At 36.0% G+C, this 24,629-nt stretch overlaps 1 protein-coding gene across 2 annotated transcripts in view; it reads right to left on the bottom strand.

Annotated features, from left to right (window-relative positions):
- Pola1 (DNA polymerase alpha 1, catalytic subunit) overlaps positions 1-24,629 on the bottom strand; it is a 315,971-nt gene that overhangs the window by 188,917 nt on the left and 102,425 nt on the right. For both annotated transcript variants that reach the window (XM_021187798.2, XM_029534305.1), the window contains exons 27-30: positions 8,361-8,393; positions 7,369-7,461; positions 5,656-5,861; positions 3,066-3,198 (exon numbers count right to left, since the gene is read on the bottom strand). In XM_021187798.2, coding sequence (XP_021043457.1) covers positions 3,066-3,198; positions 5,656-5,861; positions 7,369-7,461; positions 8,361-8,393 — 465 coding nt within the window. The remainder of the gene's footprint in view (positions 1-3,065; positions 3,199-5,655; positions 5,862-7,368; positions 7,462-8,360; positions 8,394-24,629) is intronic.

Genomic DNA, 24,629 nt, shown 5'->3' on the forward strand with positions numbered 1-24,629 from the left:
GCACACACACACACACACACACACACACAAAGGATGGGTTGGGAATTGGGAGAGAGGGAGAAATAGGAAGGGAGAGGGGTATAATATGTAAGACAATAGGCCAGAAAATACTCTTCAAATAATCAAGAATCTAGCAAGGCTTTCCTCTGAGAAGCTCTACCCAGCAGCTGACTGGGACTGATGCAGACAGCCACAGCCACACAGTAGATGAAGCTTGGAGACTCTTAAGGAAGAATAAGAGGAAGGATTGCAGGGCCCTAAGGGGAATAGGAAATCCACAGGAAAATCAACAAAGCCAACTAACCTGGACCCTTGGGGCACTCATTGTCTGAACCACCAACCAAGGAAAATACAGGGCCTGGACCTAGGCCTTCCTGCACATATGTAGCAGATGTGCAGCTTGGTCTTCATGTGGGTTCCAAACAACAGAAGTGAAGGCTATCCAAAAAGCTGTTGCCTGTATGTGAGATATGTTCTTCTACCTGGGTTGCTTTGTCTGGCCTCAGTGGGAGGGGGTGCACCTAGCCTCAAAGAGTCTTGAAGTGCCAGCATGTAATAAGGGATTCCCTATTTGCTAAGTGGATGATTAACCAAGCAAATTCCTTTAGAGCTCATCAAATTACTATTAGTTATCAGCAACTACACTAAAAAAAATGGAAAATATAAAGCCATTAAGTCAGTTTCTGTTCTGTTCACATAAAAGAGCACAGGTCAGTCTAGAGAGAGAGCTTAGTGATTAATGAGTGCCTATTGTTCTTCCAGAAGACCCAATTTCAGTTCCCAGCACTCACATGACAGCTGACAACTGCCAATAATTCCAGTTCTGTGATCTGACTTCCTCCTCTGAACTCCTACAGCTCCTTCATGCATGTGATACATATGTATACACTCAGACACAGACATTTAATAAGTAAACTGTAAGATTCACTGCCCTTATTAACATACTATAGATGAAGTATTAACCTTTACTGCTAATAGTAATCTCACCATAAGATAATAATTATTGAACCTGAGCAACTGATCCTAGAGATATGATATTATTCTTTTACTTCTGTTTGGAAATTTAAATAATAAAAACAAGTAAACCCAATGAACTTGATTCCTGGCCTGTGCAGAGTTCAGTCCCTTTTGCTGGGCTTGGTGGAACATAATTTTAATATCAGCACTAAGAAGGCAGAGGCAAAGAAATATGGTTTACACAGAAAGTTACAGACAAGCCAGAACTACACAGTGAGACCCTGTCTTGAAACCAAATGAAAAAATATTAATGTAGACACAGAGATACCACTATATTCTTGACTAATGTTCTTCTTACATACTGTAATGAGAGCCAATAAGAGTGTGAGGACACTAATCCTTGCAGATGCATTTGTGGTGTTGTGAATAATATAGTAAGGCTTAGACTGATTCTTTTAAATTTATCTGTCCCTGGACCCTCCTGTCATGGACAGCCATGTTTGGAGAAAGGTAGACAAAGAACAGCTATAGATACTGTATTTAGAATACTAAATACTAAAAGAATAATGATTTAACTCATTCATGCAAAATTTTAGAAACTAAAAATGCTTATTAGCAAAATATTCTATAGATGCCAGCAGGTGCATGCACTGCATTATTATAGTGAAGAGTTAGTGTTAAGGCACACACAGCCCCAGGTATGATATGTTTATGATATATAGACGTTATAAACGTCTGTTTTTTTTTTTTNTTTTGTTTTGTTTTTAAATTAAACACATGATGGTCAGGGTAAAGAAACAGAAAATTGATCTAAGAATCAATGTAAGTCTTAAGTATATGCTAAGAGTTTTCTACTCTCCAAAATTCAAATAAAAACAAATTAAACTCACTGTGAAAGTTTCATATCCACTAATGGTGGTAATATTTTATTTAAAAAAATCATCCAAGGAACTATAATGAAAATAGCATGCATATTTTGTTATTATTAACTGATACCACCTTTTCACAAAATAACTTTCCTAGATCCATTCAGATAGGTAGTTGTATCTTTTGATACAAATGGTTTTTTTTTTTATTTCATGGATTGTACAAGTAATTCAGACTGGAGAGGTGGCTTAGTGGTTAAGAGTACTGACTGTTCTTCCAGAGGCCCTCAATTCAAATCCCAGCAACCACATGGTGGCTCACAAACACCCGTAATGAGGTCTGATGCCCTCTTCTGATGTGTCTGAAGACAACAGCAGTGTATTCACATACATACATACATACATACACACACACACACACACACACACACACACACACACACACACACACACACAGTGTTTTGAAAAAAGAATTCCTCTGAATGCAAAATGACAAGTGAACGAAGATGTTCAAAGAAGTTATTTACAATAAAATTTCATAAAGAAAAATTAAGTAAACATATCAGCGAAATAGATGAATAATGTGTTAATTAACTTTGTTTATGAGTGCAAGGAGTCAGACCTAGGGACTTGCAGATATGATTTTTCAGATAATATAGATACAGGTTGGAAAGGATCTCCATACCCACAGTGTAATATTATTTTAAGATGTACCACTATCTTAATTCTAACTGAATCTGTACCCAAAAATCTTTTGACTACAGATACTAGGGGGATCCACCATCTGAGAAGTAACATTCACATACACATTTGGGAGCAGGAGCAAAAGGAGCAAAACAAGGAGACAGAAGAGAAGGAATAGGAAGTAAGGGGGACGAGGAGCAGGAGGAGAGAGGAAGGACGAATGAAACTATAAGAATGAATATGAATGAACAGATCTATGCATCAAACAACTATTACTTTACAGGACTATGAAAAAAGGAACATTCTCTAGGCCCTAAGACACAAGCTAATTATGCCATCTGGACGTAAAAGGGAAAGGCAGGTCGTCTGTGGCAGCCATGGCAGTACCTGTGGCTGAAAGAGCTACACTAATGTTCAATCTGTGAGACAGTTGTTAAGCAGCTTTCACCACCAGCTAGAATTTATTTAAATTGCAAGGATGAGGTGGTTCTTCAACTATCTGAAGGAGGAGAAAAACACATGACAGCAGCTGGGCTCAGCAATAAATGCTACATTTACCTTGTTAATTTCAAACTGGCTCACTGGGACACTGCCATTTAGCACATTTTCTCCAATTTCTATTAACCTCTTCTGAATGTTTTCCACAATGGTGTCCCGGCTTTGATCAGAAAGAATCTGGCCAATGACAAAGCTGTATAAAGAAAAAAAAATGTGATTTTCATATCATATGTCATTAACAAAGAAAAGACAGACATCATGTCACTAGATTGGCATGTGGACAAGAGCTTATGCCAAGAGCTATTATGAAGGTTAGTGCCTAAAGGCAATTTGTATTTTACTTTATGTTTATGAGCAAGTGTTTTGCCTACATGTATGTCTGCGTATCAAATCTATCTGACATAGGTAGAGGTCAGAAGAAACAACAGGGTTCTGTGACACTGGAGTTAAGGATGGTTGGTGCTGGAAATGAAACAAAAGCAAGAAGTGTTCTTAAGAACTAAGCCATCACCCCAATCCCCACTACTTTGTTTTTAAATATCAACTCTTCTATAACTTTACTTACCTACGAATTCCAGGTCTGCCCTTTGACATAGATTACTCATTTATGTAGCAGCTATTGCTTTTATATACAACAGAGAAAAATGTTTGTCATCAGATATTATGATTATAAAATATAGAAGCAAATATATTCTAACCATAGTTAATGTTTGGGAAAATAAAATTTTATCTTTATTCATAATGTAACAAGATAGCATCTCTGGAATCAAGATAGCATCTCCATCTAAGATGGCTGTTTAGCTAGGTAAGGAGAAATACAAAGCTCCAGAAAAAAATTAAAAAATCTAAGAGACTAGAAAATTGGCTCAAAGGTTAAGGGTTCATACTTGGCCGGGCATGGTGGCGCACGCCTTTAGTCCCAGCACTCAGGAGGCAGAGGCAGGCGGATTTTTTAGTTCAAGGTCAGCCTGGTCTACAGAGTGAGTTCCAGGATAGCCAGAGTTATACAGACAAAGCCTGTCTCAAAAAGAAACAAGAGTAGATACTTGTTTTTCCAGAGGACCCAGGTTCAATTAACAGCTCACAAATCTAATTCCTGGAGATCTAATGCCCTTTTCTGGCATCTATGGGCACCAGCCACTAACATAGTATATAGACATACATCTGGCAAAACACTCATACACATAAAATAATAAACTAAAAGGGGGTAAAAATTCCAAAACACAAAACTCTTCTTTTTTCAGGATCATTAAAAATTGTTCAATGTTCTAACTTTTAGGCTATCCCTCAAAAATTTCATATTATTTTACAAAGTCTCAAGAAAAATAAAGTAGCCAACATTTTATCCATTTATGAGAAAATGTAGATCAGGAGTTTGACAGCTGCTTTGTAATTTGTCAGAAAAAGAACCCTGACAAAAACATTTGTATAGCTTTAATTACTAATAAATTTCTAACTCAGAGAAATTTGCTTCTATGATTATGCATCTTTCCTTAGAAAATAGAAAGCTGAGGAGAACAATTGACAGCCTACACAAAGTAGTTTCGTCTTTGAGTATATTTGGAGCAATGAAGCATTCCAAAGCACATTTCCTAAGACACGAAGCATGGCCTATACTCAGATGAGCACCTTTGCCCAGGCAAGAGGAAACAACACTCATACAATCTCTCAACTTGCAAGCAGGAAGAAGATTGGAAAATAAGTTGAAAATGTTGATATTTACCCGAAAATTAAAAGTACTTTTAAATCTAGCCATCATGGAAAACTTCTGTTTTCAGAACTAAGCTAAATCACAATGTAGGAATATGTGAAAGATGACATATAACATGTCTAAGTATTACTTTTTCAAATGGGTACTTCATACTTTAATGTGAGCACATATTATTTATCATAATCTTTGCTTTAATTTGCAAGACTAGTAGGTCATGTATTACTTCAGAAGTGCACACAGCATTTTAGAACATGCTCTCAAATTAATCATTTAATGTAAGAATCATTTATGTACAAATGATATAGAGGAATAAAGTCTAATTACATGGCCCAATTTTAATTGCAAATTTCAAACTACACAACAGAAAAATCGTAAAAATTATGTTTATAATTAGGATCTAGGGATTCAGGATACAACACTTTCAAAATGAGGAATTAAAAAAAAAGTACTATCAACAAAATCAGCTCTCTAAGGATCCAGGTGTAAAATTTTATTCTCACCATGAGATGCTTGCTACCTTACAGCTAGTGTCTCTTGTTGTGCAAATTTAGCTTTATCTAACTTTTAATCTAACTGTTAAATTTTATTTGTAATATGTAATAGTAACAATAACAACAAAGAAGGAAGTTGTATCCTTATGCTTGGCAGACTCATAGATATTTTCAATAGCACTTGGATTCTTTTAAAAGAATTTATTTCTTTTTATTTTACATTCATTGGTATTTTGCCTGCATGCATGTCTGTGTGAGGGTATCAGATCTTAGAATTACAGACAGTTGTGAGCTGCCATTTGGGTGGTGGGAATTGAACCCAGTTCTTCTGGAAGAGCTGTAAGTGCTCTTAACTGCTGTGCTATCTCTCCAGCTCCTGCACTTGGATTTTTTTTTCAAACAAAAATCTGAAGGACCAACAACAAAAATAAATAAAAGTTAAACTCACTTTCCAGTATCCTTGGCAAGATCACACCAGTCTCTTCTAACTATATCTAATCCTTTCAGCTCCTGCTTGGTAATGTAATTCCCATCTGATGTTGGTTCAACAACTAGAGCAGCATATTTCTTTTTCTTCAGCAACAGCAGAGACTTGAAAACACCATCAATGTCTATTTCAAGCAGTTTGTACAATTTATTCACTTCACTTTTTACCTGTAAAAATTTCAAATACTATTGTCAGATTTTCAAATGCCTAACAGGGAAAATGTGAACATGTTATGAATTACTATGAGTTTTCTTCAACAAAACTTGAAAGCACATATAATTAAAATTTATTATTCAACTTATATAACATGGGATTATTTAGTGCACAATTTAAAGACATTAAGAAACAGAACAAAATAAGATCTTAACATCACCTTCCAATATTTACTGGGAAGACTCGATGTCAGAATTATTACAGAACTATTGGTTCATAAATTGTTATTGTAGAATTATTAATAATAACTTAGTTAAAAATCAACCTAGGTGTCCATCAACAGAGGGACAAATAAAAAACATTCATTGTACCTATGCATAATGGAATTTTCTAGACATCAAGAATGAAATTATAATGTATAAAAATAGATACAACAATAAATTATCATAATCATCTAGTTAGTTGAGACACAGAAAAACAATTATTGCACGTCTCCACTCATTAGTAGATTTTAGGTTAAATATGTATACATCCATACACATATAAAATCATATGACAAGTAAATAGTAGAAAGTAGAAACAAAACTATTTAAGAGAACAAAAGGGATTCACTCACATTTAGCGGTACGAGGCTATAAGAACCATGGGGAAAAGTACAATATAAACATGTATGACAATGTCTGGATAAAACTCTGATATATATATACATACATACACACACACACACACACACACATATTGAATATAAACCAATTAAAAATAAAATAAAGATCTGAACAACTTGGGAAGCTGAGGCAGGATAAATTCAATATTGAAGTCAAATTGCAGTGCTTACGTGGTGGCGCACGCCTTTAATCCCAGCACTCGGGAGGCAGAGGCAGGAGGATTTCTGAGTTGGAGGCCAGCCTGGTCTACAAAGTGAGTTCCAGGACAGCCAGGGCTATACAGAGAAACCCTGTCTCGAAAAAAACTAACTAACTAAATAAATAAATATAAATAAAAATAAAAACAAAGTTCAAGGAGAGCTAGAGCCATATAGCAAGACTTTATCATTAAATGTATTTCTAAAAATTAACAAAGTAATACAAATATTACATATAATTCCATCAAAATAAAGGCTAGGACTAGATCTTTTGACTCCAGGAAATAACTATGGCAAGTTCTTTCTTGAGTCTAAAGACAATGCATATATATTTGACTTAAAACTACTGAATTAACAACTACACAGTCCAACTAGTTTGTGGGTAAAAACATTACACAGAACTTTGTTAAATAATATCCAAAAATGATATTGGCACATTGAATAACTATGTGCTGACTGAATAACAAAACACCTTCTTGTACTTTGCTGAAAAGGCCATGGCACAAATCATTGCCATTCAGGAATACTCAAAAGCTTTGCAAGGCTAATAAAAGAGTACAAAAGGTCGGTTAACTTATTACATGTGCTTCTTTTATTTACTGTGTTAAACACAGAGTTCACAAACCCAGGTTAAAAAAGCAATCATTAAATTATCTCACCTTGTTTCCCAACTTAAATACTTCTTCCAGGTTGGTGCTATTGGTATTTATCATAATTGAATCTGTGTCTCCATAAATAACTTCAAGATTCATCTAATAAAAGCCAAAAGTATAAAAATTAATAACAACACATGAATCATTATATACAATGAAAGTAAAGGTTTCTACTACTAGAAACTATAGGTGCCATTGATGTTTGGCAGGTCATGTTACTTACTATCCATACTATAAGGGTACACAATTGAAGATTAAGCCCTTCACGAACTAGAAATCCAAGTAGTGAAAGATTAAGAAAACCTTCCCAATTTTCTTCTAAAAATGCTGGGAGAATTAATTGTATGCAGTTTCGATTCAAACAGAATATGGAATTTGATAAAAATAAGAATAAGCCTAAGAAACAGGGTCTTTTTTAACCATTGTGGCATGTGCTTAGTGGTCATGGCAATTTAAGAAGTGAAAAAATAAGGATGTAAAAATTCTAGGGCATAAATATTTATTAAATCCTCAAACAATATTTAGTAGACTATAAATAGTGCCAAAAATCAATGGCAAACAACACTTGAGCAAATAAGTATAAAGGAATGGAAATAAACTCTAATTAGCACCATTACTAATTTGCCTGAAATACATACAGGCTTCAAGCAGGAGCTAGATCATATCAGTGCTGATACAAGAGAAAAGGCTGTAATCCATTAGGAAGGTTTATAAATGTAAACTAGGCATCCTAAAAAACAATTTTCAGTATGTTTTGGTTATACTTTTTCTTGACACAAAAATGTCACTTGGCATTTTTAAGAGTTGTTTTAGAGCCGGGTGTGGTGGTGCACGCCTTTAATCCCAGCACTCGGGAGGCAGAGGCAGGTNCAGCCTGGTCTACAGAGTGAGTTCCAGGACAGCCAGGGCTATACAGAGAAACCCTGTCTCAAAAAACCAAAAAAAAAAAAAAAAAAAAAAAAAAAGAGTTGTTTTAGAATGAAAATGTTCAGCATTACCTTCTGTACCATGTCTTTCGTATGCATCAAAATCTAAATAAAACAAAAGTCAACATTAATATACTACAAAATTACAAAGGCATAAACATAGCACAAGAGATTTCCAATTTCTAAGCATCTTTGAAACTCTTAAATATATCACACCAACCACTCTCAAATAACATCAGTATAATTTAAGTTTAATCTCTATGCTGACGCTTAATAGAGAGATGGAAGCTGATAAATATCTGTATTTCTGTGTATATTTAATAAACATATATAATAAGGTAATCCTTAATAATATGGCAAGGGCCACTTATTCTCAGTACAAATATTTTAATAGGATTATAGGATTTTTAAAAAGCTTTATAGCACTTAAAATCTAGCAATTCACACCCATATTCAGAATCTTAAAATTAAAATTATCTTAACTTAAAATTATCTTGTAGACTGAGTTCCTTAAAGATGACTACATGCCCTGAAGTTAGCCCAGTGCCCAGAAAAATGGTGAATTTCAATAAACAATAAATGAAAACAAACATATAGAAAATTATGAATGGTTCTGTTTCCAGGCCCACATGCTATAAGCTACAAAACATAAAATAACGTACACACAGACAAAAGCAGATGTAAGTTATCTCGAACCCTATCAGAAGCATCATATTTAATATGTGGAAAAAACTCTGAAGAAATAATATGATGTACTAAGAACAGAGACAGAGGCAAGGAAATATTAAATCATGTGCAAAATACTATGCTGAGAGTACCTCCCACATTCTATAATTTCTTTCCCCAAGATCTCCAAGAGGTAGCTACTATTAATATCTCCATTTGCTAGCTGCCAACTGACAAAGAAAGTAATTCCTTGCTCCTAGTCACAGCAAAACAAGGGTACAAAACCAGGCACTCTGGGCTACAGGACAGAAGCCTTCATCACTCCCCACAGTATTGCCACTCTGCTATTACTCATGGTTTATGCATCTATCTAAATTAGAAGCCTCTTCCAGTAAGCCAGACAGAAGGATGCCTTTATTCATTTTTTTCTGCCTTGCCAGCTAACTGCAATCCCAAAGTTTCATTTCAGTCTTTCTTGTGCTCCACAGTAAGACAAAGAGTACACAGACAAGAGTACTTGCCTTTGAGCAGATTATACATCTATCCATCACTTCTCATCTCCATTGCCCTATCTGTTTTTACTACTGCCCAACTTAGTTCAGATATCCAAAAGTTCTTTGTGGCTTCCATACCTTGGGCGGCCATGGTGAATTCTATTAACCTAAACCACTAGTTTTTATGTGGGCTATATAGTGGAATTACCTGAGGATTTTTAAATAACTAAAGCAGTGACGATCAAAACTGTGTCCAGAGCTTGTTCCTGGTATAAAACTCTCCCTGACTCATGTTGAGAACTACTATGCAAGAATAATGGCTTTCTAAAATTTATTACATGGTGCTACTTTTTCTATACTAAATAAACACACACACACACACACAATCACAATCTCTCTCTCTCTCTCTCTCTCTCTCTCTCTCTCTCTCTCTCTCACACACACACACACACACACACACACGTACGTACGTACGTACGTATTTAGTATCTGGCTCAGAATATTTCTAACCAAAGTTTTGAGAAAGACTTCCAAAGATGATTCTTAGATTGGCCCAAGAAAACCATGGTAATTCCATTTTGGAGATATTACCATGTAAAAGGCATGAGAATTAGAAGAAAGCCAGTACTATAGATTGACATTGAGCAACAACAGACATCATGATGATCATGAAGGCCTATGCCACAAGGTTCAAACAAGCATGCTAAGAAAGCACAGGGTTAAAGGTTATTGCTGAGTGACATCTGTAAAGTAACTTTTCTTACTGCTTACAATTTGAATGAATCAGGACTAATCTCCTAAAATGTTTTCAAGATCAAGTTGAAATTTTACAACTACATCTAAACCCCAGGTCTACCTGTACGACTGTTATTTCCTTCACAAAACCTTAGTTGGTCAAGAGAAATTGGCCAGTCTGTGAATAGTTACCATACTACAGGTTCATCTTGTCTTGCCTTCACTCATACAGAGAGATTTCTTGCCCAGTCCTCTGACCATGATTATAATTTATAAAGCTCACCTTAAACCCAATTTTATTCCATAAAGCATGAGCTAACTGTCCCAGCCTAGAATCTCATTGATCTGTTCTTGCTCTGCTTCTCCAGTAACCAAATGATGCTTTGTACTATTAATGATCATTACCCTCCCCAATTAGACCACATGCTTCTGGAGGCCCAAGAGGCATATTCACACCTGCAGACCTTAGATTTGACAAGCAATCAAACTATGCAAAGTGACTGGCAGGTCCTACAGTAATCTCAATTAGTTTTTCTAATAAACACTAAAATTAAATTATGGAACAATGCAATGTAGAAAATATCCAACAATTTGGGGGGGGGGGGCGGGTAGGGAAATAATGAGACTGGCCTAAGTTAAGCTAATCACAGAGAGGACAATTTGCTTATCAAAGGTTCATCTCCACCTCCTTATAAGACTCAGCTATTCTCATCACATGATCAACTCCATAAGCTCCCTCGGCAACTGAGGTAGCTGTTACCTACAAATGAAGTGACCCAGGATCAATGTCAATTTTCACTACATACTCAGTACACAAGTTTTGTTCCTCTTCTCTCATAATGTGCAACAAATCTATGCTGTGCATGACCTAGCAACTTTCAGCACTCACCTCAGTTCTAATCTGCCACAGACTAAATTATTTCCAAGGCTGATCTGCAAGGTCCTACCTAAACTACCTTCCCTCTCTGCTGGCATAACCCTTTGAGGGATTTGGCCTTTGTTGTTGTTGCTGGTGGTACTGTCAAGACAGTACTACAAACTGCTTTTGTCAACTAATACTTTCATTTTAACAACCCACTTATTCTAATGACTAATAATCCATTATAGGAAGAGATCATAATTTATTCAATTAATGTTCTACTCATGAACATAGCTTGTTTGAAATCTTTGCCATTATAAACCATATTTCAATTATCCCAAGTGAACCTATTGGGTCAATAATTGTTTTATCATTTTTGAAAAATATAGCCCACTAAACTCACTATAGAACCTATAATTTTGTATGAAGTTTATATCATCACGTTCCCCAGTGCTTTCTACCAAGAGCTAGTGACAAAGCCCTCAAGTCAAAGTTCTCATCAGTCTGCAACCACTATCTTCCTATTCTCCACTAAGCAGCTCTACACGATGGATACTGCCCAATAGTTACCCAAGTACTAATAAGCAATACCATCCAAAGGCTTCCTTAGGCCCAGGCCTCAATTCCAACTGCTCAGTGGGGATAGTTCTATTATTGGATACCCAATAAATACAAAACTTAGCATCTAGAAGGCCCAGTACATGGGGACCACTAGTGAACAACCTGATTGATGGTGGTGGATGAATGACCCATGTGACAAATGAGGAAAACTAAGCTGACACTTTACCTCAAGATTTAGAATTTTGTTTGATCCAGAAGTTATAGTAAGTGCCTGGCCTAGAAGCAGGACCTTTGGATACATTTTCTTTTGTGTTCCCATAGCTTTATTACAAAAGCCAACCCATATGAATGTCCGAGAAACTAATAATCATAAACTTATATGTCACAGATATTTTCTCCATTGAAGAAATACATTTTTAAAAATAGCTACTGGTATCCAGAAAAATCTACTGGACACAAGGTACAGTGAATACATGATGACTGCTCATAAATTCACTTCAAAGTGACAAGCCTAATATTAAAGCTAGCTACTCTGACAGAAAATCATTTTATAAGCACCATTGGCCAGCAAACAGGGCTGTAAGATTGCTAAATTCATTAATAAGGCAGTCTACAGCTATCTGATTTCACAGCAACACCTGCATATTTAGCTACTCATTACCAATTGGATGATGGAATTTTTTTCAAGCACATTTCAAAAATCTGCCAACTTCAAGTGTAAAAAAATAAACTTTGTGGTTAATTTTTCCCTTAACAAAGTACAGCTGTTGAGAATAATTGTTCAAGATCTTACCCTGTAATGTCAACTGCAGCAGAACAAAGAGTATTTAATTAGCAAATCTATCCAGTAATTCAACACCTATTATATAAAATGCCTTCGTGATTTTATTCAGGATAATTTGCTAAGAGGGTTATTACTGACATTCAGATGGAATTTAAAATTCCTACGCAAGTCGAGTCATAATAGCAGTAATGATCTCCCCAATCAGGAGATTCGGTGTCACACAAGGCTCTCTTGCAATGCAGCAGCCGATTTCCTGACTTCTTAATTCCTGGGCTCAGCTCAGTGAGAGCCCTTCATGCCGATATTTCAGTCAGCAATACATCTTTAATGGGACTCTATTAAAATAACTAGAACAAAAATGACTTTTTTTTGGTTAAAAAGAATGACAGCACTGCCATCATATCAATCATTACAGGCTTTGCAGAACAGTGTGGTTAGGGGGAAAGAGGAGGGGGGAAATAGGAAAGGGATGGGGGTGGGGAAAGCAATAATTAAAATAATATTAAAAGGTATTTTAACCCAAATCTGAGCCTCTAAGGCAGGAGAAAGGTGGTAAAACTAAAAAGGAAACTTAAAATTTAAAAAAAAATGTTTTTTTAAATAAAATGTTTTTTTTCCTGGAATACACATACAATATGCAGTTTACTAAGCAGAAAGCCCAAGTTTTCCATATGGAGGTTAACAACTAACAAGAGCAGCAAGCTAAGACTACTATTGACATGTATATTTACTGACATGTATATTTATTGACATGTATATTTATAGGTTTTCCTAACCTGCCCAGCAGTACACCTTGGTATTTATTTATATTTCCTTTCAAAAGAATACTGTTGTGTTGCAAAGCATTCAAAAGTTATGAAATGTTTTTTAGATGTTGTTATAGATTAATAGTGTTTATTAACACTAAATAATTGAAAACATTAGCATTTCACAGTTAAAAAGTTTCAAGGTCCTACACCCAATTATGTCTACTATAATAGCCACTAACAAGAAACCCACTTCAATGTATAATCTGTGTTAAGCATAATGGAAATCCTACACACTAATGAAATATTATATAAGGTCAAATAATGAATAAAGAGAATGAATATTGAAATCTCAATGGCTAAAATCACACAAAATTAGAAATAACTGGAAAATTAAACAGTATAATAGGGGTGGCAAAATGAAGGATTTCGAATGATAGGAAAGAAAAAAGTAGAAGAAATATAAATATTATATTTGGTAATCCAGCCATCATCTAAGTGCTTTCTACTCTAAATTTCAGCAATTTCCAAGCAAAACCCAAGGCTACACAGTTCTCCTACTTGATGAACATTTCTTTAAGCATATGTTATTAGACTGAATTTTCTCTCATTTTTATTCTTAGTTTTTACATATGTCTTCTGTGTAAAATGCTCAAAGATTAGATAGCTACTGTGAGCTGAATAAGCATTCTGTTTTCTGTCTTTAACAATCACTGCTTTTATGATAAGTTGCTTACTGCTATTAACATTAATTTTATTTTCTCTGAAACTAGGGTGTTCTTAGTACCTAGTTCTCTGGATAGGAATAGAAAGAACTATATGCTAAAAGAAAATGCTCTATAACAATACAACATACTAATACTAATTTAAAAAACAAAAACAAAACAAGAGGTCAAACTGTAAGTGTTGATTTAAATTGCCAATTATTAGTTAGGTCTCTGGATCCTCATCGTTCATTAAACAAGGAGGCTGGGATTACCTTAAAATCTAAAACTCTAGAATTCCAAGTTTGACATGCATAAATATCTATCTCTTCACTTGATTGGGTTATTTTACTTCTGAAACACATTCATCTCTTTAGCAATAGGAAAGATAGACAATATATCCAACAAAAATACACTGAATACAAGGGTGTGTGTGTGTGTGTGTGTGTGTGTGTGTGTGTGTGTGTGTGTGTGTGTTTCCATATTCTAGGTTGCCTTTGAAGACTATTAAACGTAAAATAACTAAAACTGTTAGTGCTCACAAACAGTCTATAGAGCTTTATGTCCACAGTATAAGTGAGTGGCTGACTGTATCTGCAGTACCCAATAACTTCTGTTGAGTTCTCTTTTCTATTTCCACCAAGTGCCCATACACATCTACAAAAACATCACGATTTCTCAGCCTTGGCACCATTTATATTTTAGGCCAGATAAAATTCTTAGTCATGAGGGTCTACTTTACATGATGTACACTAAAGATATCAGTGAACCAATATGTCCCCCGATACTAGACTATCTTTGCAATGTGGGGTTTCCTTTGCATTTTTTCTTATTCCTTAGATTTTTCACCAATCTCTAGCATCAGTACCTTCTAAAACAATCTTAACTCTTTTCCAGTATTTATTCTAAAACATTCTTCCTTAAAATGAAATCCAAGATCCCTCATTTGATCCTAAGATTCAAGATCTACTTCAGGACTTATCTTCTAATGTTTCCCACACTTGTCCTTCAACCAGTCCTTTCTCACATATTTTAGGTTCATTAAACACAGTATGTTTGGTTCCCCCTCAGTGTAATAGGTACTACATCAGTCTCTAAACATACCAGGTTCTTTTCCTCTTTAAAAAAAAAAAAAAGAAAGAAAAAACAAAAACTAAAACAAAATAAAACCACAGGTCTCATGTATCTCTGACTAGCCTGGAACTCACTTTGCAGACCAGGTTGGCTTCAAAATTCAAGAGATCTGCCTGCCTCTACCTCCTAAGTGGGGGTGGGAGTGGGGAGAGAGATTAAATTGGTTCATGTTCTATTTTTGCTTCTGTGCTCTTCATATGTAGTTTCCCCCACGGTGGTTAAAATTTTGTCATGGCTAATTTAGTATGTTAGCTTAGTTATACCAGATACCCAAAGATTTGGTTGAACACTAATCTAGAAGTCACTAATCTAGAAGTCACTAAACATGTTTTCCAAACAGGATTAAGAGTCAATGAATTCTGGGTGAAGCAGATTACCAACACTTCCAATTAGGTGAAGGTCTCAAAAGATAAAAACTGAGGCTCTCTCCAAAGTAGAGATTCCACCTGCAGATTGTCTTCTAGTGTCAGTCACAGCATCAACTTTCTGGGTCTCCAACTTGCCCACCTGCCCCACAAATTTTATACTTGCAGGTTTCTCAATTTGTATGAGCAAATTCTTATGTATACAACCGCCCTACGAGTCACACAACACTATCTCTTATCGGTTCAGTTTCATTGAAGAATGTTAACACGATCAATCTAAATGCAAAACTTAACAGTGTGTGACACAATCGAGAGAAAACAATAATGTCTCAAAATTGCTAATTTCTCAAAAAAAAAGAGACACTAATTGACAATTCTTTATAGTGGGATATTAAACATAACATACTAACAGACTTTAGTATATATGCTTTCTGAGATAAAAAATTGATAAAGGTTAGTTATTACCTAATATCCATTTCTATTATAAGGAACATTGTACATCAGAAAAGTCCTCTCTTGTTCTGATAACCCAATGATACTAATGAACATGCCAGTCCCACCAATATACGGGAGGTAGATTGAGAGCCTATAAGCAAACTATAGGCAGAGATCATAGAATAACCTAACACAATTCTTTTTTTTTTTAATGCATACATTGTAAGCCAAATTAATTAATGTGTTTTTTCATAATTTTTTTTAAGATTTATTTATTATATGCAAGTACACTGTAGCAGTCTTCAGACACTCCAGAAGAGGGCGCCAGATCTTGTTATGGATGGTTGTGAGCCACCATGTGGTTGCTGGGATTTGAACTCAGGACCTTTGGAAGAACAGTCGGGTGCTCTTACCTGCTGAGCCATCTCACCAGCCCCATAATTCTTTTTCTTAAAGATTTATTTATTATTTATTTGTAAGTACACTGTAGCTGTCTTCAGACACACCAGAAGAGGGCGTCAGATCTCATTACGGATGGTTGTGAGCCACCATGTGGTTGCTGGGATTTGAACTCCGGACCTTCGGAAGAGCAGTCAGTGCTCTTACCTGCTGAGCCATCTCGCCAGCCCCTCTTTTTCTTTTTTAATTGTTTTCTTTTTTAGTAGCCTTACAAAAGCAAGGCCTCAAAAATCCTAACACGATTCTTGGCACAGAGCAATAATTCAATAAATAATTATCTCAGGTTAAGGTAAAATGAGGAAAATTCTCAGTAGCCCATTTGGAAAGCCCATTTACAGTACTATTATAAATCAAAACATTCATCTCTATAAGATCCTCCTACACATATGCAATACATATTCAAATGCTGGTTCTTTCCATTTAAGAAATGAAGAGTGAATCAGTTTTACTCTTCCAACACAATGCATGTTATATAGACAAATCAACAAGTGAATTTCTAGCTCAATAATAACAAACCATCAATTATGAACTTAACTGAAAGCATAATGTTATAGACAACTTCAGATAAATGGAACTTGTTTGAAATCCTCAATTCATAACTTAGCTAGATCTTCTGGTAATTCATGTGTAAAGAAAATAAAACATGTTGAGTAAACAACACTTTCTGAAACATTTGTACACCACAGAAGACACATTTAATGATATTTTTAGTATCTCTCAACTATTGCCCTACAATTTGACAGGGCTCTAATTTTGATCCAAAAATCTAATATATCACCAACTGTGGTTTCAAATTTTAAACGCAATCTCTTCCACATCTTACAATTTCAAACCTCTGATGTGAATATCTGTCCTCTGAGTTTTTAAAGAACTCACATTCTAACTTTTAAAAAACCAACATTTCACAACCAACATGCTGCTTAGTCTCCATTCTTCCTCCCTCCACTTCAGTCTCTGCTTTAGAAGTTCAAGTTATAGATCTCATACAAGACCCTGGAGAGCATGTAAAAACAGCTTTAAAGCACACTTGAATCTTATCTACTCACCAACACAAAAACTCAAGTATGGGCCTGTATGTTTTTAAAATATCAAATTCCCTGTAGAAAATAAATAAAGCCCTAAGAAAGTAAAACTGAAGCTGAAGCAGGAGATGGTAACCTAAGGTCAGTGAAAAACTCCTAGCGAAGATTTCAATGTATGCATTTTTCTAGGAAAAGGGGCTTTATCTTTCATCAAATTTGAAACTTTAATTTGTTTCAACCTACATATCCTGAAAGATGCACAAATGAGTCACAAGAACAGAATTTTCTGGCTCCCTAGGATTCACATAATGTCCATAAACTATAAATACTCCAATTTAATGGGTCTTGCCCCTAGCTTTTGAGTTGGGCATTTTCATCCCCTATCTATAGTACGATTCCCCTCACAAAAATGTACGTGTCCAAATGCTCAGAGTGGACTCCCTGATTGATTCATCTAGGGGGCTAATTAAGATGCAGCCAAGCTATGTCCATGCTTTAGTGAACATCAGTACTCAAGCAAGTTTCACACAACCTGATTAAAATTGACTCAAAATGTCTTACTTCAGTAATCACTTAGATGGAATGAATTTTACATTAGTAGGATCAAGCATACACCAGGCCTCAGTGGAAATGAAAAGGGCTTACAGTAATAGGATTTATAAACCCACCCATTAGGTTAATGGCTAAATGATTTACATGTAACTTTCTCCCCCACCCCGCCTTCCCTCACCCTTTAACTCAGTAAAAACTATGCTTGGCATTTTCCACTGCAGTGCCACACACAAAGGAAATAGCCTTTCTATTTTGGGACATTCTAATTTCTAATAATGGCCTGGGTAGATACCATTAACTCTTTCAAAGCACAAATAATTGACTAATAAAATTAAGTATTCTATAAGGCCTGAAAGTGCTTAATTGATCATAATTGTCTATTTGAGAAGGAGGCGTCCGGCTGGCTATGCTCAGATAATGAAGTTGGGCAATTCTGAAGCACTGCAATCAAGATAATACTTACAGCTAAAAAGGATATTAGCATTTTCTAGAATCTGCAACATTTTCTTTATAACTGAGGTCATAGGAAAATCTAACTAGAAAACTTTAATCCCCCATCCCCTAACAAAGAAATAACAGATCTAACAGGTTGTCAGTTGTCATTACTAAGCAAATAGCCTGAAGCTCAATCCTGAAGGAACAACACATAGCTGGTAGTCTAGAAGTCATAAAATTGGAAAGTGATCAATGCCGTGACATCTCCATTTCTGATTTCATCAAATCTCCTTTTCAGCGTAAGCGTGCAGCAGGACAGTCACTGTGATGTCTTTCACCATTCTCCTTGCATGAAAATTGAACCCAGGGCTTCATGAATATCAGGTAAGTGCTCTACCACTGGCTTAAAAAATTGTACACCTAATACCTTTGTTCAGTACTTAAGTTATATAGTAAATTTTGTTGTTTCAACATGCCCTCTTACAGTAATTTTTTAAACAAAGGTTATCCCTTATACCCCTCTATCTCATTACAAGTTCCTAAAAACAATTTCATGACATAGCTATGCTTTAAATTTAGGGGCCCACTTGAGAAAAAAAAAACCTTTCAGAAAGATGATCTAGTTAAAGGAAAAAGAAATTGTACTCATCTATTCAGAGAAATACGCACTACAGACATTTATTCAGGCATTCTTTTAGAATAAAAATATTTAAGAACCAATCAAATCACAGGTTCTCATTTATCAATCATTTTTCTCCTGTCTCATTATCTTCTATATTTTCAGGAAAAAATGTGAAAGAAAATTTGAGAAGTCATTTAGGATAGAGATACAGAATATAATCTAGAAACAGTAATTTGAAGTCTGTGTAAGATTCTGATACACACTGCCAAAGTGGCATTTCTACTCTTTCATGTTGGCCATGGTGCAAGCATTTTATACAAATGATATGAATGAAGCACCGTGTTACCTTTTTGTTTAGAAACCTCTGAAAAAAATATTTATTGATGTAACAAAAATAATTTACTGAATTTCCCATAGCTAGTAAGGAACACAAAGATGAGTGATTAAAAAATAACCCCTTCCTTGGTATGTTTGTATGTGTGCATGCATTCATATGCATGCTTGTCCAAAATAAGAGCCCCTGGGGCAGAAGTTAGAAAAAAGTTCTTGGAAAGAGATTACATGTAAGTGGAAGATGAATCAGAGAATGTGAGAAAGGGAGAATGAAGGGAGACTGGGTGAAGAAGATACAAAATACCAAGGAAAATGAATGGTGATGAAAGAAATCACATTCTTTTAAAAGTTTTTAAAACTGTTTTAGCCATCCAATAGGAAGACTATATATAAAGCATATAGTAGGGTTAGAATGCTTATGGAAAGTGGGAAGAGAATGGAGAAAAGCCTCAGCTATGAAAGAAAACTGTATCAAGGACATTAGAGACTGGCACTGTAGACTGAGAGCTTAAAGAGGTCTCCAAGACAATAAAGCATGTAGCAAACCCGGACAGTGGGAACAGAGTGACCAAAGTGGCATGCTATGGCCTGAGCAGCATAGAAACAGTATCAGTAGGGACACAAAAATCACATGTACTTAGGAAATGAAATCTAGATGACTTGGCAACAGGTTGCATTTTGGGTAAGAGGACAATGGGGTCAAGTATAGTGCTTATGCTCCTGGTTTAACAACTCTATCTAGGAATCTAAGGAGGGTAGTTTTGAAATTGAATAGGGTGCAGTTTGGAAACATTTCAATCAGGAGCACAGGACTGGTAAGAGGTTGAGTGGGTAAATGTACTTCACTGGGTAAGCCCAGTGACCTAAGTTCTAATCCTGAAACAATTATAAAAGTAGGAGAGAACTGACTCCCGAAAGCTGTCTTATTAATCTCCACATGTGCACCCACCATGCCTTCCTTTACACTCTGACACATACACAATTACAATGATATCAATAACAAATCTAAGCAAAGATCATAAGCAGGGAGGTGGAAGTAAAAATGCTCAGCAGAGGGGAGGGGGTGTTTTTGTCTTGAGGGGTGGGGAGGTCAAGAAATCTCGTGTTTGAAACAGATACAATAGATAAATAAGCAAAGCAATGTCATCCCACAGATAACTTTAGAGATGGATAGCACAACTCAGGAAAGGCACAGCAGTGAAAAGGGAAACTAAGCAAAGGATTACACCAAAACCAATGATACTAAACTAAGAGGTGCTCCAAGGAGCTCTTGATCCCTCATTCCTCCAGTACCATCCTTTCCCTTTCGGCTATCCTGTCTCCATTCTTTCTGTCAAAATTGGCAGGTGTGACACAAATGAGGGGTCACTGGCAAATCTGACACAGGCTGCCAGTCAGACAGCCAGGCACCATATAATGGCCTTGAATGAGAACAATCCTAACAGGTGGCTAGTGCAATACTGAACAAGGTCAAAAAGGAAGAACACCGTGCCTTTTCACAGCTTCAGGGGACAACTCAAACAACAATGAAATTTCCATCTCTACCTCTGTTTTTGAAATGATGCTGATGAGCTTCATGGGAAGGATTAACAAGGGTCAGTTTATATCACAATAAAGAACATCCTTTTAGTTTTAAGTATCTGTCTCTCCCCTATGTTGGAGGGAAAGGTGTTGTTTCTTATTTCAAATTTGGTGCCATTAGCAAGGAGATGATTTATATTTATCCAGTAAAAGAAAAAAAAAGGTAGATCCAGACTTGGTGTCTGAAAGCACTCAGGTGGCTGAAACATGAGGACAAAGCACCATGAATTCAAAACCAGCCTGGGCTACACAGTGAAATCTATGTAAGTAAGCTACAGAGTAAAGGCCTGCCTTAAAAACTGAAATGAAGTAAAACGAGATGCCAGAATGAGTTCTCTTCAATATCCAAATCATATCCTTCACTTATGACCAAGTCATAAGTGATTTTACTACTTTGTCACTGGTTAGATTTTGTAACAGCAAATTTCTTGTAGTTTTCATGGATCTTGGGTCTCAGAACAAGCCACTGTTTATAGACAGGACAGGCAGCTGGAGCTCAGAACTAGGTGGGAGTAGAAGGACTGGTTCAACCTTCTCTGAAAGACAAACACCTTGGGGGCTGGAGAAATGGCTCAGCAGTTAAAAGCACTAACTGTTCTTCCTGAGGTCCTGAGTTCAATTCCCAGCAACCACATGGTGGCTCACAACCATCTGTAATGGGATCTGATGCCCTCTTCTGGTGTGTCTGAAGCTACAGGGTACTCATATACATTAAATATATTTTTGAGGGCTGGTGAGATGGCTCAGTGGTTAAGAACAGTGACTGCCCTTCCAGAGGTCCTGAGTTCAATTCCCAGCAATCACATGGTAGTTCACAACCATCTGTAATGGGATCTGATGCCCTCTTCTGGTGTGGCTGAAGATAGCTACGGTGTACTCATACACATAAAATAAATAAATAAATCTTAAAAAAAAAAAAAAAAAAGAAAGACAAACACCTTAATTGAGGCTCAACAATTCCACTGAATGGTAAGAAGTCAGGAAAGGTGGTGATGTGTGGATGTGTGTGTGTGTGGGGGGGTGTCTTTCTTTTCTCTAGAGACAACTTTCTCTGCACTCCTACCCTCTTAGACCTTATGACTGCAGAGGGCATGGTTAGAATAAGACACATACCACTGGCATGTGGGTACTCAGATAAAGAATCCAACCAGTAGATCAGATTGCTGTCAGCTGTGAAAGAGCCAGCAGTTCAGCTGCTTCTCATTCTTTATTTTTAAATGGCAGAATGGGCTCAAGGGCATGGTGGCCTGTCACACAAGAAGACACTAAGGATTTTTAAAGATAAAATCAAAACACGTGAGGGTGCACAAGCTCAAATAGGACTAAGGAACTGAACACATGCTTCAGAAAAGCACAAGAGCATAAGAGTATTTGACAAAAAAACAAAAACAAAAACCAGTCACTAGAGGACTTCTCTTATTGACATAGTAAAGGGGAAACTAAAAAAGTTGGAGTAAAAATGTCCAAACTACAAATCACTTCATCATCGACTGGACTGTAAAATGCTTGGTTTTAGAACTCTGAGAAGAGAGCATTTAAATGTTGGAATGTGCTAAAGTTACCTAATCAATCTTCAAAACCAAAGGGCATAGATAATTATACATAAACCAATAAAATTTGAATAATCTAAGAAGAACTTAGCACTGCAGAATTAAAATGTGCTTTACGTATCCCTATATCACTATCAACATCACCACTAGATCATTCCTGACTTAATTCTTGTTAGCTGAAGACCAAGTTGGATTCTGATGTGCCAACTGCTTTTGATGATATTTCATTTTAAACAGATAAACACTTTTTTAAAAAACGCAAGCCAAAAACACCCTTTTGAGAAACTAAGAAAACAGATGTGGAAGCCATTTGTTTAGATGAAGGGGAATTTTCGCTTTTATAGGAATACAATGATTCATGAACAGGAAAAAAATGTCATCAAGTTTACTTCAATAGATACTCTTGGGTTTGAGGCAGCTTTCTAAATATGGCCATTGCTTTGCTTCACATCTCAACTCTCCTGAAATATCTCAAACTACCACTAACAAACATCACTTTTTGTCTTTGTTTTTTGAAGTTTTCTGCTTAGCATTAATATATTATGCTGGGGGGGGGTGCTAAAATCCCACAACTGTTGATACCATAGAAATACTTTCTTCTATTGCTTAGGTAAACTAGACTAACACTACCAAAAGCTTTGGTTATTTGTCAAAAACATGCTGGACTAGGCAGGATATGGTAGTACAAACTGTTAATTCCATTACTCTAGAGGCAGAGGTAGGTAGATCTGAGTTCAAAACTAGCCAGAGCGCCACAATAAGATCATGCATGTCTCCTAAGCAAAACAGAAACTTAGCAGGCTTAAGATTATCATAAAGAACACAAAACAACTTCTTAAATAACAACTCTCCTCAACATTGAAGGAGACAGAATAAGAGAACAGTGGACTTTTCCCCAACAACTTCTGTCAAAGAGAGAGCTATCTTTTTTCGTTTCTGTTTAATGACATGCTAGGAACTAAACCAAGGGAAGAAACAAATGGTATTAAGCTTAAGGCAAAGGATTAAGAAATTGCTCTTCTTCGTTCTTATGCTCCACACATCCTCTTCTCTCCTGTTCTACACCCAACAGTTGACCTCCTGGCGATGTGTCCTTATAGAGGTATCAAGAAGTACAAGGCCTGTGGGTATAAGGCAAAACTGGTCTATGCTGATCAACTTGCTTGATTAAAAAAAAATAATACCCTCCAAAAAAAGCTTTGACAATTCCCTTCCCCTTAATATTCTATTGTGATATCAATTCATAACCACAGATGAAAGTATTAATAATCTTCCCCCAATGCACTCTTTGACAAGATTGACAATTTACATTCTTATGTTCAGTTTTCAAATTTGATTATTTTAACCTATCACGCGCACACACACACAACACACACACACATACACACCTCTATATGAACTATACCTAGTCCCACTATGACTATAACTCAATATATGCCACCCTACTTATTAGTCTCTGGATTCATATACACATGAACATGTCTCTCCATAACAAATCCACAGATATCACATGATTTTCAAAATGGAAAACTCTCTCCCAAAGGGTAGCCTCTTCCACAATGCTAGTACTCAGCACATGTTGTCTTGCCTCAGCAGACATAACTCTGCCAATCAGCTGGAGTCAGTGAAGCAGCAAGAAGCCATCAGAACAGCATACCATCAGAACGTTTGTGTGTTTGTGTGTGTGTGCCTTTCTTTCTATGTAGTACTGACAAATGCAGCTCAACTACACAATGTAAGGTGGACCAATACAGGAATGCTGTTAACAGTGAATCCTTCATCATGTGTCCATTCCAGTCCTTGCTTTAGCAGAACATCCTTTAACCTGTGTCTGCTTCAGCAAAAGATTCCTTCGTAAGTCGGCTTAGCCTTTCTCCTGTGTCCACTTTAGCAAAACATCCTTTCACTTGTATTTGCTTCAGGAAAACACTCCTTCATGCATTTGCCCCAGCAAAATACCATCTAACACAACTGACATTCCAAAGAACCCTTAAGTTTCCACTTCACTTTTAGGTATATATCACCTCTTCTTGAAGAAGAGAAAAACTTCACTCCTATTAGGAACCTTAGAGTTCTTATACTTTCTCTTATCATTTTACTTTTGTCTGCAAACATTTTTGTAATCATCTCTTTAGCAGATACAATTACTCCCAGTGCCATTTCTTTTCTAATGTAATCATGGGTGATACATCAATTTTTTTAAAAAAGACAAAGGAAGCAATTTTTTTCTACTTATATTTTTATTTCTTTTTTTCTACTTATATTTTTATTTCTTTTTTCTGATTTTATTATTATTATTATTTT

Source organism: Mus pahari, chromosome X (assembly GCF_900095145.1).
Source record: "Mus pahari chromosome X, PAHARI_EIJ_v1.1, whole genome shotgun sequence".
NCBI lineage: Eukaryota > Metazoa > Chordata > Mammalia > Rodentia > Muridae > Mus > Mus pahari.